Genomic DNA, 15,962 nt, shown 5'->3' with positions numbered 1-15,962 from the left:
GGTGCTTTTCGTGACTCAGCGAGACAAAGGCAGAGCCAGCCCGACCTAGCTAGGTGACAGCCCTGCTTTAAATAAGAGGTTGAACAAGAGGTGTCCAGAGGTCCCTCCCAACTGGTGGTTCTATGATTTTATGAAGTAAATTGATTAAATGTTGTTCACAAAGCATTTAGGAATAAATGTTTGTGCTTACCACATAGATTTACTGAGTCAAAATTATCACTAAAGAGCACGTTTTTACGTTCTATATACATCCAAGAGTAGTATTTAGTTTCCATTGCTTTTTTTTGAGTATGTGATTACAGAATACTGGGCCCATTATTTAGATGAGCAAATCAATGCTTTTAAATTTCTGATTTTGACTGTTCTGGCTTTTTCTTTTACAGTGATCCTAGCCACTGTTAGAAATGTGTCATATAATGATCACATAGGGCTACTACTGTTCATCTAGCAAACTCAAGGTGGAGACTGAGAAATAGAAGAATGTAAATCAGCACTGAAGTCTTTCCCCAGTTCTGTGCTTATTTACCCTTAGTTTTAAGGGTAACTCTAATACTTCGATGCAATTTTTTTTTCTTCTAATAGTGCATTGTATTCATAATTATAAAATGTTGTCCAAACAACTGCTAGAACAGTTTCTCAGAACGCATAACTGATAATGTATTCAGTAAACTGCATTGTAACTTTGAAGAACAGGTTAGGACAAGAAGTGAAGAATGTCCTTTCTTAATTGAATCTGCAAACAGAATTCAGGGTTGTTAATTAAAATGCCGTCTGGGTAATGGCTTTTCTATTGATGAAAGAAATTACAATATGAGCTTCACATCTTTTAAAAGAATAGGTCAGATTCTGATTATGTTCATGTTGGCATAACAGTAGAATATTTCTGTTGATGCTAATTCATATTTATACCACTGTTTCAGAATCAAAATTCCATTTAAGCATTTCTAGCAATACAGAGCATCATAGCATGATACTTGACATTGATTTAGTTTTAGAAGTAAAAGAAGTGAAGGAACTGTACAGCTTCCTGTAATATAAATTGATATAAATTTATCCTTATTTTGTAGTTAATGCAGAACATAACGGAGAAAACTTAAATTTGTCATCTTTTTGTTGAGTTAACGTTTTCACTGTAATAATTGATAAATAGAATTAACACTCAGGCACTTATGATTATTAATAATGCAGGGATCTGACACAGCAGTAACAATTTCAAGAAATTATATAACCCATAATTTAAACAGTAGCTTTCTTACAATTTCAAAAGAACAAACTTTTTTTTAAAAATAATTTAAATTTCTGCAATACTGGTAAAACTACTGATTTAGAAAAAAAAAAATCTGTTCTTTCATTTCGCATTCCTCTGAGTTTTGTTGAGAACTAAAGGCTGAATAGAACATTTTATTTCATTAATTATTTCTGGAGAAGAGCAAGTTTTTTGTTGTAGACAAGAGATGACTGGCCTGTGGTCAGAAATAATAATGTCTTATATATAATAGTCTTGTTTCTTCTGCTCTGTACTACTTTTAAGACCTTTTGTGTTCTTGGGTATGTATGTCATGAAAGCTACTTCTTTTTCTGCTATTAGAGTTGGTAATTCTGTTGAAAGTTTCTTTCTGTGCAGTAAGTCATATTTGTAGCCAAGTTATAAAACAATTATTTATATGTGAAGCACAATGTCTTTGTGATACCTTCCCAATTCCGAACATCTTAAATGAGGATGGCTGACTATTTGATTCCTTCAGCATAATAACAGGAGTATTGTTAATTAAAAATATCCATTTGATAGGGGTTGACTTCACATCATTTATAAAATGCTGTAAAAAAGCACCTTGTAATATTACTTATTGTGAGGAGGGTCACAAAAGACTTGAAGTTTCCCATAACAAACTCTGTGAGCATGCTTTTAGTTCTGGACAGTATTATTTGTGTTTCATCCAGAGATCCTCCACAAGCACATGAACACCTCTGTGGAAACTGTTGTCATTAATCAGCGTACAAACATAGCTGCATGGAGCTTTTCTTGGAACTCAAAAGCAAAATAACTGTCTTTGCATGAGACTGTTTCTGAATTAACAGATCGCATCTCTCAGTCAATTAATTAGCTCTATGTTCACCATGTTCATTTAACTTTAGTTTTGGAGAGAGATTGGCTGGTGCTAACTCAGTTCTGCACTGAATTCCACTGTATGTCATAGACGTATTCATGTCATCCATTGAAATCAGGCCTACGTCCCCTCCTTTACAAACCTTAATTTTGCAATTACATGCTCAGTATTACTTATGAAAAACAAATCCCAGATGTGGAGAGAGTATTGGAATAAGATCAGAAGAATTTTTTTTTATAATATCATAAGATCATAGGATAGTTCAGATTATAAGGGATATAAGGGACATCAGGAAGTCTCTAGTCCAATCTCCTACTCATAGCAGGGTCAGCTTGGAGACCAGATAAGGCTGCTCAGGGCTTTATGCATTCTTATCTTAACGCCTCCAAGGAAAGAGACTACACTGCATTTTTGGGCCAACTGCTCCACTGCTTGACTGTTATGATGGTGAAAATGTTTTTCCTTATATCCAGTTTGAACCTCTCTTGCTTCAATTTATACACATTGTCACTTGTACTCTCAACATTCAGCACTGTGAAGAGTCTAGCTCCATCTTCTTGATGATGTCCTTATAGGCACTGGAAGGCTGCTACCAGGTTCCCTTGAAAGCCTTCCCTTCACCAGGCTGAACAAACCTTGGTGGCGATCTGATGAACTGACTCATGTTTATCAGTGTTTTTCTTGTATGGAGGTTAAGGTTAAGGGGGCACAATACTAGATACAACATTCTAGATGAGGTCTAACAAATGCTGAACAAAATCCTGGAAGTGCCTGAGGTCTTTATTGTATCTAAGATCTTCTTATGCTCTCGAATGGCATAACCGTGTTTTTTTTTTTTTTATCAGCAAAAATTCCTAGTTTTTCTTAGTATGACTTGATCATATTTATAACCAAGCTAAGGAATGATGACAATTATATATGTAAACAGGAAAGTTGTACTGATGCTTACATGAGAGCTAGGTCTGTGGTCAATGGAGAGCTTATCTATATATTAGAGTGGAGAAAAGAGAGATACTCATCAGTTATTCGTTTGGTCAAATATAGGTATGGATTAAAGGGAAAGCTGAACAGTTCTCTAGATTCTATCGACTATAAGGGCTAGAATTCCATTATACATAGCAGCAGTTTACATAGCTAGTTCATATGTATACACTCATTTTAGGTACTTTAGTCTGCAAACTAAATTTTTATCCCAAAAGATTAATGGAGTTTAAAGCTGCCTTCACTACTGTTGTGCCATCCAGTATTGGGAATTTTTATTCTCCTATGTAAGTGCTTTATTTTATAAAAGCTTCCAAACAAACACCACAATTTCTCCATGGTAAAATATTCTGCTGCTTGCCACTCTGGTACCGAGATTTTACAACTTAGAGCTCAGAGGGTTTTGACTGAATGTAAACCTTTTGGCGTTGTTGAGTGTCCATAATCATATGTGTATCCATGGTAACTACGGGAGAGAAAGTATGGGTGTATAATCCTTCTTAAGTAGTACAATGTTATGTTTTTCTTGGTAGACAAAGAGATGTTAGCTAGTCATAAGCATATTAAACAGCCTGTGAATATCAAAGTTGCACATACACTGTTTTAGAAAAATTTAGAAAATTGTTTTAGAAAAATTTTAATATGTGGTAATAGTTCAGGAATATAGATACAAAATTTATGGAGCTTCTATTTTGAATAAAGGTGGGTAAACTAACTTCAGATCAATCACTTCAGTTAAATCTCCTTTCTCTTAATCTTACAGTTGAATTGAAAAGTCATAACTAAGAATGCCAATCTTGTTGCTTACCAGAGAAAATGGAATTTACACCCTTTTAATGCTCTATATTCCTGTGTGATAGCCTAAACATGTTCGTATAACCATTTCTGTATGGTGTAAATGATTCAAGAATCAACATGTTATTGACTGTACTCCTGTATTTTTAAGCAGGGCTTTTTCCCTTGTTTTCTTGTTTTAGTAATTATTTTTGGTTAGCAAAAATAGAGAATATGTTAGACGCAGTTATGACTGTTATTTAAAAACCAAAAATATCTGGACACCATTTTTGTTTTATGCTTTCCAGCTTCCATCCTGTGAATCTTGGTAAAGCCTGCAGGAACTGTAATACTGTTGTCTTATTGACACGAAACAGCAGAAGTTGCACACTTCTGCAAGCAAAATTAAACACAAGGCACACTTTGGCAACGATGCTTAAGTAAAAAAAGCTTTGTACACCAACTCCTAAATAAATGTACCTGAAGAGACACAAACTTGAAAAACAAACGCTATTTTGCTGTAAAAAAGAAAGCAAAAAGTCCAATTTTATATACAGTTAAAATGGTTTCTTAATGGAAGATTTTTTTTTCCCAGTTTTCCATGAGTTTTCAGCTGCTTTCTAATGGGACATACAAACTGAAGAAGGAATGCAAGCATAGGTTCTGATCCCACAGCATTTTTTTTCTCCAACTGCTGGCCCACAGAAATTTGGCATCTATGGCTTCTCAGTCATGAAAGTAATCCATTGAATAGAAATCTGGGCTTTTTTTCTGGGCTTTTTTTTTCTTCCCATCTATGAGATGCTAAATTTGGTGTTTTGATGTCCTTCACAATGTCACAGACTGACTATGCTTAGCACAGTTTCTATTTAACGAAATGAGACCGGGAGTCCTCAAGTTAGTGTTTTCTGACATTACTAGGTGTATTTTTCTCTGTTTTCCACCTTCTTCAGCCATAGGGGTGGTGAGAGGAGAGAAGATAATTAAATAAAATTTACAGTTGCTGTATTTTGCCAACAATTTAATTATGGATCCAACAAAGAGAAGAATGAGGCTGTAGGTCCTGAAGATTTTAATCCTTCCTGAGAAATCTGTCACAGTAGAGCCCTCATTGAAAACAGGGAAAGATCCAGTGTAGGAATCATAAGGAAGAAAACCTCCATTCTGGACCAGGATCAGAGAACAAGAATAAGGGCTATAATCCAGTTTCCCTGTAAGTATCTGCAGCCTATGAGAAAAGAATCCATTTTCATTTTTTCAAACAAAAAATGCTTTAAATGAAAAGTCAAAAAAATTTCAAATGCAAATGCTTCAAAGTCTCTCACTCCCATACTGGTAAGGTAGGAAAGTAACAGATCTAGACTCGTTTGTATTCCATTAACCACATATCTGATGTTGAAGAGTAGGATAACCTCAAGAAATGGGAGTAATGAAGCTCTAGAAGAAGGATAACCTGATTACACAGAATTGTAGAACTGGAAAGCCTGCTGGATGCATCATGCATCTTAGTCCAAGGGAGAATCAATTATAACTTTTGTGATTTTGGTATTTGTTTGTCTACTCTGTACTTGGAAACCTCAAATGACTTCCAAAGTTAATGCCTTCCAACGATTCAGTTTCTTTTATCATTTGGTAAGCTTTTCTTATAATAGCTGTGTCAAATTACGCAGCCTGCATGTATTGTCCTGTTCCTGGATACATTCATAACGTGTAGTTGTGGAACCAGAATGATCTAGTCTGGTGATGTGCCTTTTGGCAGTAATTTTTCTTCAAAAGGAAAAGGTTAGCCTGATATATTAAATAATTCTGTGCTGGATCCAGAGTTAATTGCTTTGTTCTCATTTTAAGTGTTGTCCTGGAAGTGTCACAGTATATTTCAATATGTGAAGTTAGCTGGTTCAGTAATTGTGATGATAAATAACAAAACCTACTGAAGTTTAAAGCTACTTAGTAACAAATAAGTAAGCCTTAAGTAATTTTAACAGAGCTCTCAGCAATATGCTTTAAAATGTGTGGAACCATTGTGTAGTTCTTATAGAGGGCTGCATAGGCTGGAAAGACCACCCACTGCCGATGTAAGTAGACTCAGTTCTCTAAGGAACCTATGAATCTGGAATTCTGTGTATAGGAGCGAGTGAGCTGGATGTAATTCAAACATTCAAAGAACTGGTATAAAAGCATCCATGAAACCTCTTTGCTCTTTTTCTTAGTGGAGTCTGTCTCCTGGAACAGAAATAAATTATAGAAAACATCACACTAACATAGGATGGAGGAAGGGGCCTTGGAAATAAAGGGCATATCCATGTAAAGATAGCTTAACCAGCTACAGAATACCCATAATCTATCCATATATACAGGAATTGTGGTTATGGGTGCTGAATGTTGAAATTTGCTATAGATTCCATTTTGCCAGGAGAATAACCAATGGAAATTCCATTCAGACATGCCAGTTTATTCATCTCTGGGCTTTTCTTGTTGATTTACCATGGGGTGCAGGGCAGAAGGCAAGGATGAGTATCCAGTTAAAGTGCCGCAAAGCTCAAACTGATTGGTAACTGCCTGCTGGTGGACAATAGCTTGTCACTTAAGCTATATACCTATGATGGCCTGGGAGTTTCATCTGAAAAATAACCAGTTACTTTTTTTTTTTTTCCATGTGCTGTACCATCATATTAGAGATCTGTGGAAGTACTTAAGTGACATTCCTCATGATTTCAAAAGAAGACTCTATGAAAAACTTTATTCATGGTTCACTGTAAACTTTTGAACTTAATCTCCTTTGCTGATCAGCCACAATAGCATTTTTAACATAGGCATGGCATAAAGCCCTTGTTTTCCCCTCTTTGAAAGAGAGTGGAGAAAATAATTTAAAATACATATTAAACATTATTTCTTAATTGGGTCACTGTAGTATGCATAATTTTCCATAGACAATTTTAATAAGTTTAGTGATGTAAGTATATGTACTGTGCTACTGAGGATGTATGATCTAACTGTAATAATAAGATTTTTATTTGGGGTTTTTACTCTGAAGACAGCTAAGAAAAGTCTCAGAGCTTCCTAAAACCACTCTTTCCAAAGAAACCACAATGTTACAGAGCCCTTTCATCATCCAGCATAGAGTACTGTAGAACACAAAAATATACACTGTACTACTTTAAATTAATTCATATTTGCAGGAGACACAGTCTGTGTGAGTATGTGCAATTATGAAATGTAACTTTTTTTTCCTCTTGATTTTTTTAGCTGCCTCACCCCTTTTATTTGAACACATACATATGGTGTGTGAGAGCGAGCAAGCTTTCTGTAAATGTTTGGAAGGAGCATCTGTCAGACAATAAAACTTACAAGAAAACATGCTTCTCATTTAAAGTGTATTCACCAGAACTATTTCAGTGTTGGAATCAGTTCATTTGTATAGCTTGGAGGCATTAACAAGAGCAGAGGACTGTAAAGGCACCAGAAAACTCGAACTGTTACTAAGAAGCCAAGGTATTTTTTTAAAGCATTTCGTCTATTCGGCATCACAGTCTTCTGATAGGAACCTGAACCGGTTGACAGATAGGAAACCTCGGATTGTCCATCCAAAAAGACTGCAAACAAGAAGATGGCATGCTTTTTGCAAACCTGGAAAGTCTAAAGATTACAATAATTGTTGGACCAAAGGGACCCTCTTCAGGCATAAATAGCAAGACTCCTACTGTCTTCTCTTGCAGACCAACTCAGCTGCCAGCAAAAGCAGGTGCTCTCCCTCTACCAGTGCTCCAGAGGAAATATTTAGTGAGTATTCACAGCTCTTTTTACAAATTAATATATTATTAGTGTTTTAGTTACATTTGTATAGTTTTCTCAAAGGACAAAAGCATTTAAAAAGAATTTTTTAAGGATTTTATTTTAAACAACTGCTGGAGTTCAATAGTCTGATGCAATTACTGTATTAATTGAAAAACAAAATTTGCACAACCTATGACAGCAAAGTTTAAAAAATATTGGTTTTTAACAACTGTGTAGATTAAACAATCTGAAGTAATTACAATGTATTTTTTAATGCAGAAGTTATGACAGAAAGAATTTATATAAATATGAAATGTATTTGACTTTAAATGTTATGCCATAAAACAGCCTTTGTAGAACACAAATTTAAAATAAATCATTTCTTTTGGCAAAGTAACCTGCAATTTAATCTTTAGAAGAATAAATATGCCACTAATGTTTTCCACAGAAACAGTTGCTACTCTAATTAATTCAAGATGTGGCTCTAATAAGATTTCAAAAGAAAATCAGAAACAGATTTTCCTCAGAGGTAGTACAATGGACAAGGTTAAGATATTTTTATTTTCATTAGAAACACTTGTCCCAGGTAGAGTTACAGATTTGTAGTATATAGTACGGAAATATCAAATCTGAAAGCATTATAATAATGTTTTTAGAAGCATAACAATTTTTAGTGTTTCAGATATATGCTTTCTTTTTGGTTATAACTCATGGTACGTTACATTTTATTAGGTAACTGTTATTCAATGTTGAGCTTAGAGTGACTAATATGGTTAACATATTTTTTTCTTTTTGTGTGGAAGGGAATGGAAAACCTGATGGTTGTCTACTGCTCCTGTAAAGTTATCTGGACGTTACTTGCAACGATACTAGGTTATGCCAGCAGCTTGCCTGTGGGTGATGATTCAATTTGCACAGCAGAGGAACTTGCTAAATACAGCATAATCTTCACAGGGAAATGGAGTCAGACTGCTTTCCCTAAGCAGTATCCACTTTATAGGCCCCCAGCACAGTGGTCATCAATGCTAGGTAAGTGACGTATGTAGTGTTTTAAGAGCAGATAAATCTCTTGACCGCTGTGATCTTTTTTTTCCCCTTAATACTCAATTTTAAGATAACTGGTGAAAAAGGAGAAAAATAGCCAAAGTTATTCAAATTGAAATGCAGAAATTGAAGTATCCACAATGCCTTCAAAAATCTGCAAGTGTTTTCAATTGACTTCTGTTTTCAGTTGGCTGCAGCTGAAATAAACAGTGATAAGCCAAATGTTTTAGTGGTCACTCATTTTTATACACTTTTTTAAACCTCAGAAATAAAACAGAGAAATTGAAGAAATAGGGAGAATCTAAACCAGACTTTTATGTCATGCCATGTATTCACTCAAATAGGTGTTACTCATAGTTCTGACTACAGCATGTGGAAAAAAAATGAATATGCCAGCAATGGTGTACGTGATTTTGCTGAAAAGGGTGAAGCATGGGTATTAATGAAAGAAATAGAAGAAGCTGGAGAGAAAATTCAGAGTGTACATGGAATCTTCTCTGCTCCTGCCATTTCCAGTGGTACAGGACAAACCTCCACTGAATTAGAAGTGCATTCAAGACATCCCTTAGTAAGTAAATATACATACTAATTTTAAAAGCTTGTTTTATGTTGCTAGCACCCAAAATTAAATATTTGAGTTCTCACTTGTGGGAACAATATAATGTAAAGAGTTACTAAAAAGCATGTCACATTTCAGGGAGCAATGTACAGGTTCATAAAATAGAAAAGCATCATGATATTTCTTTCAAAAATTTTAAGTTAAAATGATTATGAGCAGGACTGGAGCATTTCAAATTAAGTGATGCAATCCTGATGGATCATTTTGTTTAATTAGGTTTCATTTGTTGTACGAATTGTTCCAAGCCCCGACTGGTTTGTGGGTATTGACAGCCTAAATCTTTGTGATGGAGACCACTGGATGGAAGAGGTAACAGTAGATCTGTTTCCATATGATGCTGGAACTGACAGTGGTTTCACATTTTCCTCCCCGAACTTTGCCACTATTCCACAGGACACAGTTACAGAGGTAGGTGTATATGCATAGCTTAGCACTTCATACCTATATGTTTTGAGTCCTCCCTTGAAAAGATAACTATCCTATGACTACTCGACAGATTCTTGTGAAACTCTTTTCAGTATTTGAAACAGATGATGCTCTCTCTATATAGATTTATTACATAGCTGATAACCCTACTGCTCTTGTTTATATTCTGTATCTTTCAAATTTATTAGGTAAATGCACGTGGTTCATGAATATTTGGCTCTACATTTAAAGTATTTTCTGTAAAAGCTGACTATTTTTAGATTACTTTTAACAATTTTTAAAACACCGGGGGAAAAAAAATATTCGAGAAAGTCCTGGCATTACTAAATACGTACCTAACAGGAAAATTCTTAGTAGTGAATACTGCTGTGGGGAGGAGTTTTCAGTTAAAAGCATTGCTGAAACTTGAAACTTTCATTTGAGGAAAGGAGCGAAGGGAAAGCTTAGTTACCATTGTAACTTCAGTGACCCCACTTTCCATCTCTTATGCTTGCTCAATGCTCTATATGCCTCATACTTCGCTTTTGTCATTTAAGGGTGGTGGGGAACAGAGCATTTTGATTCAAATATTTTGAATACTATAAGCATTCAGTCAGTCCTTTCTTTAAGTTAGTTTTTCTAGAGCCAAATGCTGTATAATGAGAAAGGGAACAGAGCAGCTGGAGAACAATACATTTGGCCTTCTATATCTGTATGACAGCTGCTATAGCATACCTAATATTATTATTTAATACTCTTGTATTCTTCCTTGTAGTAACATCCACTTCTTCCCATCAAAGCATTCCATACGTTACTCTGTTTTCAGTACCTCCCACCACAGTCCTCTATGCAAAGGTTGGGACAATTCATTGTGCCCAGTCTCAAAACATTGTGCATAAAAATTCTGAGATTACCAGCAGTAGTTGCGTGAACTGAGGTTCACAGAAACTGCTTATATGCATTTTACTTGCCAAAAAAGTATTATCATGATGTCTAAATACGATTTTACAGTTATCTTCTTACTAATATGATGTAGTTTCTTTGAGGTTCCCCTTTTTATTTCACAGATCACTTGTTCCTCTCCAAGTCACCCAGCAAACTCATTTTATTATCCCAAACTCAAAATTTTGCCACCTATTGCTCAAGTAACAATGGTGAAATTAAAGAAAAACCAGCTGGGTCTTCCTGCACCTTATCTTAATCTTCCAGCTAAAAGCAATGAAATAATAGACACTGTCTCAGGTAAGTGATTGGTACTTTGATATGCTCAATTCTGTTATATCCATTCCTTCAGAAAATCTGTGGAAATCTGGCAGGTGATGTGGATGAAATAGGTGATTAGGCAGAATATTCTCCTATCTGCATAGGAATAGTTTCCAGACTCACACATGGGAAATAAAACAAGCCAGATGACATAAAAGAGAATCCCTGAAAGAATAAGGAAGAGATTTCGTATTTGAGTTATGGTTCAAAGGTTTGGGTTATATCCACGGTGAGAGTTACTCAAGCCTTAGCATCAGCATAGATCAGTGAGTTTTATAAGCAATAAACAACATTTCACAAGAATCGGAGTTCCCAAATTCTTTTCAACTTTGAAGTAAATGCTCATCCTTAAGTTTTTACATGACAGTGGAGCAAAAGAACTATTATTGTTGCTTCTGTCTGTGTCAGAGGGCTTGATATCTATGTGCAGTAATAATTGATATAATTCAATTGATTTGGACACATTTGTGATAGAAATACGCATCCTGACAACAAAGATAATATTCTCTCTTATTTTTCTTTCCTTAAAAATATTAGCTAATAACCTTGTTTAGGTAGGAAGACATACAAACTGTTTACTCAAGTCAGTCTTAAGGGTAATTTTAAAATCTCCAAATTAACAAATACTATATTCGCTCTAAGGGAAAGATAGCTGTTGGACAGTGTCCACTGAGATTTTATCTTTAGACTTTTCTAGTGGATTTTTACAAAATGTAAGAGGAAGGGTTAAGAATAAGACAACTGTTATCCTAAATACTATTTTAGAGATAGCAATAGGCTAAATCCCTAATGTATTCCTGGAATAGCTGCCATGTTCCAAGAAGAGCTTCTCCAGAACAAGTCTGAAGATTGTATGCCTCTAGCTCTGTGCTAAAGTCACCTCACTTTGCATGATTTATACTTTAATAAATGCATTTCTTTATCAATGTATAGTGTTTTAATGTACTTCTATTAGAAAACAAGACATATGCAAAGTGAGTGCTACATAACTCATTTTCAGTCATATGCCTTTCCCACAACATTTGAAAGGAAGATTTGGCCCTTTTTAGGATATAGATTTAAAACAGTGCATTTAAAGTACAGTATTTAAAAAATCACTTTTAATCACATATCCCCGCTTTATTGTATATTAACCAGTAAATCAGTTTGTTCAAAATACATTCCATAATCAAAAGGATAGATTTAATTACCAGGCTGTGTCCCTCATTCCCGCTATAAATATGGGAATGAGTGATCACAACAGAAGTGGCGAGTTCCACTGTAATACCAGAAATTTATACAAATTTAGTACAGCATATAAAGCTGGTTTTGTGCACACCTATTTTACTCACAAATGTTGTAATACACAGTTTCGATGCAATTTCCTGTGACAAGCAATATTTTTATTTAACCTGCTACGGAATAGTCACCTATATTTTTATGAGAGATATTTTCATTGGAAGTATACATTATGAAAAGTACCTCAGAGTTGCTGACTTCTTCCAGTAAATTAAAACTATGTTGAAAGCCCTTTTAGTATTAAAAAGCTTCTAGTAACAGAATATCTCTATTGGCAAAGGGAACTGTAGTGTGGATACCAAACAATAGCAAGATGATTTAATGATAAAAAATCTGAAACTTTTATTTCTGAAGCAAATTGGAACAAAAGTTAAATAGAATTTGATATGAACAACTATAGGAACTATCTATCAGCAAAGAAATATAAGTGTACCTAAATAACGCAGAGAAAAGCCTTAATCCCAGTGTTTTTAGTAAGCCATGCAAAGGCAGATGTGTTATAAAATTGACAGTAAATGTTTTTTAATGCAATCTTTTGAATGCAGTTATTTTAAGCATAGTTTTCTTTGATAGGAATTCTATATTCTCAATTCAATAAATAATATGTTGCACTACTGATATAGAACCTCAGTCAGTCTCTAGACTGCAATAACAATAATGATAATACCAGTGTTGATGAGCTTAGGAGCTGAAAACAGACATTTTTATTTATGAGACAACATAAGGATTTTATTACTGTCACATGTACTTTTGTATAAGAAATTTGTATGTATTTGTTCATCGTTCCTTAATGCTTTGCCAACTATGTATTTGTCTTAAGCACCAATTTATGTGAAGTTAACTTTCTTTTTGGTGTATATTGCAGAAACACCACTGGACTGTGAGGTTTCACAATGGTCTTCCTGGGGTCTCTGTAGAGGTCTTTGCAGAAAAACAGGGACCAAGATCAGAACTCGTTTTGTACTTCTTCAGCCTGCCAATAATGGAATGCCTTGTCCAAATCTGGATGAAGAAACAGGATGTGAACCAGAGAATTGTGTCTGAAATAAAGAAAAGATAGTAATTTAGATAATTTAAAAGTAGGATAAGTTTAAATAAATCTAAACTACATATCAGTCAATGTTCCTTATAATTTGGGTATGCTGCGTTATTATGCTGAAAAAGTATATTAGACTGGTTTTGAAAGTTGTTGTTTAATATCAAAGTTTGGGGGGATTAAATTCCTAAGGTTTAGTATGACAACAGTACTTGATTATTTACAGAACAAAAACCCCAAATAAATCCTTGTTATAAGTATACTGTAAATTCTTGGAGTACCCTCTAGTGGTAGAAAATAAGACATTTGGAAAGATTGTACTTCATGCATGTAAAAATCTTTCAATCACAAAACCTAACCTAATAACGTTCTTAAATATTGTAATTTGTTGATCTACACCTATTTATACCTAGAAATTAATTTTTTCTCTAAATTATGTTTTTATTATTTATTGGCATTTTTGTCGTCTTTCTAAACATGTATTTCTTCAGAAACTACTTACATAAATCAGAGTTACCAGATGTTTGCAGAGTGGTTAAGACAATAATATAACTGAGTAAACTTGCCTTGAGACTTATGAATACATAAAAATGTCTTTCTTTTTCTTTTTTTTTTTTTTTTTCTCAAAAGTGAGAATATCTGTTATGAGGACACTTGGCCAACAAAATTACTAGAAAAATTCAGAAGTGTGGATACTAGTAGAAAACCTCTGAATTCAATTAAAAATGTTAGCTGAGATTTAAAAACTGACTGATTGTTGCTGTGTGTCCCTCATGAGACAACTATCTCAAAGTTAACACTGTTGACCATAACATAAATTATATCATTGTCTTTATATATGCAGTGAATGTGTCCATGTTTCTTTAAATGTGTTTGCTGCTATTTATGTCAGGGTAACTTTTCTACAGAGAAAACTTACCAATGTTTTAATATTGCATAAAATTGATGTATACACAGATATAACAAAGCACAATATGTCAGAAATTTTTCCTGACTGCATGATTTAATGCTCAAATAACTTTTATAAAATGAATGTAACGTGGCTTATAAAGACTTGTGGCTACCAACTATGAAAAGGATTTTTGAATAATGCTGTTCAATAGAATAAGTTTACAGTCAGCTCACAAAACTTTTACAGCACACCGCAATTTTACAAATACACAGCACAGATATTGAACAGGAGATGAGATGATGATTTGAATAGATTCTTTTTGGAATATGCCAAATATCAGAAAATTTATTATGTACTGAAAGGAGCATACTGTATTCTCTGTAGGGTTGAAGCATTTAAAATATTCTCTATATTTTTTTTTTTTTTTTAGGAGATAAATCTTGCAAAGACCCAAAGATATTTGAAACTTTATCAGGCTGGACGAAGTTGGTCCTGCAAATGCTGATAAATGCAGTTAGAGCTAAGTATAGGAATTTCTAGATCTTGCATTCTTCGGATTCCCACCATTGCTGTTTTTCAAAATTGTTTCACTTACTCTTTTTATTATATCTATTTTTGAATATGTAAAAGGCCAACACATTTCAGGAAACCCCAGTTACTGATAAATATTTTTTCTATTTTAGAGTTTTTAGATGCATGAATATTCACCACAGGTTCCTTCAACCAGAAGTTTCCTATCCAGTCAGTTACTTGGTTATGGGTTATTTTGTAAGCAGTTGCTTCAGGAGACCTTGGTAAATATGGCATCCTTTAAGGATGCCCTCGTGGCAGTATAATGTTTTGGCCATAAATATAGTTCCTGGTATCTATTTTGCAAAGGGATGGAGACATTTCTTGGCAAGACTGTGGATACGGTGAGTTCTAGTGAAGCACATTCTAATGATGGAGCATGTTTCTCATATCTTTATTAAACTGATTAGTGAGGTATGTGATCCCTGTGTGGATATGGTTAGGCCTTTGTAGGTTCTACTTTCAGCACAGTCTTGGATTTGTCTTTAAAATTTTGGGACAGTGAAGAAACATAGAGAAGCTCTTCCTTTTCCCTTACATCCAGTGGCTGGCAGCCACGATGCTGTGGTCCTAAATACATGAGTTTTAGAGAAGGAAATAGGTAAATTAATTTCTAGGTTAAACTAATTTCAGAAAACACTTTGGGAGGAAACTTGAAATGGATTTGTAAAATTTTTTTTAGCACGAATGTTTTGTATGAAGAATCAGCTTTGATGCCTTGGCACATATTCTTGCAGAATGGAAGACACTGTTAAAGGTAAGTGTAGCAGCCAAAAAAGTCACCATAGACTCGAACTCTGATCCTACAATAACCACGAAGACCAAATTCAATTCACATAGTGGAACGTTACTGAGAACAACTTGTCCTTAAGAAATTTAAGGACAGTTAGCTATCAACACATGAAAGGTCTTCCTATTAACTTCCAGTATGTAAAAATGCCAGCTGAAGTTGTGTATATATTTATGCTTTTCTATGGGCTGTGGCTTCTTTGCAGACATCCAATACAGCACCTTGGTGATTAAGGACTATGAAAAAAAACAGGGTACTTTTGCAGATAAGTCAGGATACAGGAAGGATTGATGTGGTCTATGAACTGAACTGAAAAGCTCTCCCTGGTACCATAGCATAAATGTTGGTAGTGTGAGCCTTAAGTGCACTAAGGAGAGGGCAGACATATTATTCCACTAAATACTCCAAAATGTCTAGGATAGATGCCC

At 34.5% G+C, this 15,962-nt stretch overlaps 1 protein-coding gene across 1 annotated transcript; it reads left to right on the top strand.

The window, feature by feature from the left end:
• Positions 1–7,257: 7,257 nt before the first annotated feature.
• On the top strand, positions 7,258–14,337 carry SPON2 (spondin 2). The gene is made up of 6 exons (XM_082482243.1): positions 7,258–7,643; positions 8,441–8,666; positions 9,026–9,249; positions 9,517–9,708; positions 10,773–10,947; positions 13,112–14,337. Exons 1-6 carry the CDS (start codon positions 7,476–7,478, stop codon positions 13,288–13,290), a joined length of 1,164 nt encoding a protein of 387 aa, XP_082338369.1. The 5' UTR covers positions 7,258–7,475; the 3' UTR covers positions 13,291–14,337.
• The last annotated feature ends 1,625 nt before the right edge of the window (positions 14,338–15,962 follow it).

Source organism: Vanellus vanellus (assembly GCF_965231255.1).
Source record: "Vanellus vanellus genome assembly, chromosome: 4".
Taxonomy (NCBI): Eukaryota; Metazoa; Chordata; class Aves; order Charadriiformes; family Charadriidae; genus Vanellus; species Vanellus vanellus.
This window is presented reverse-complemented; position numbering and strand designations above follow the sequence as displayed.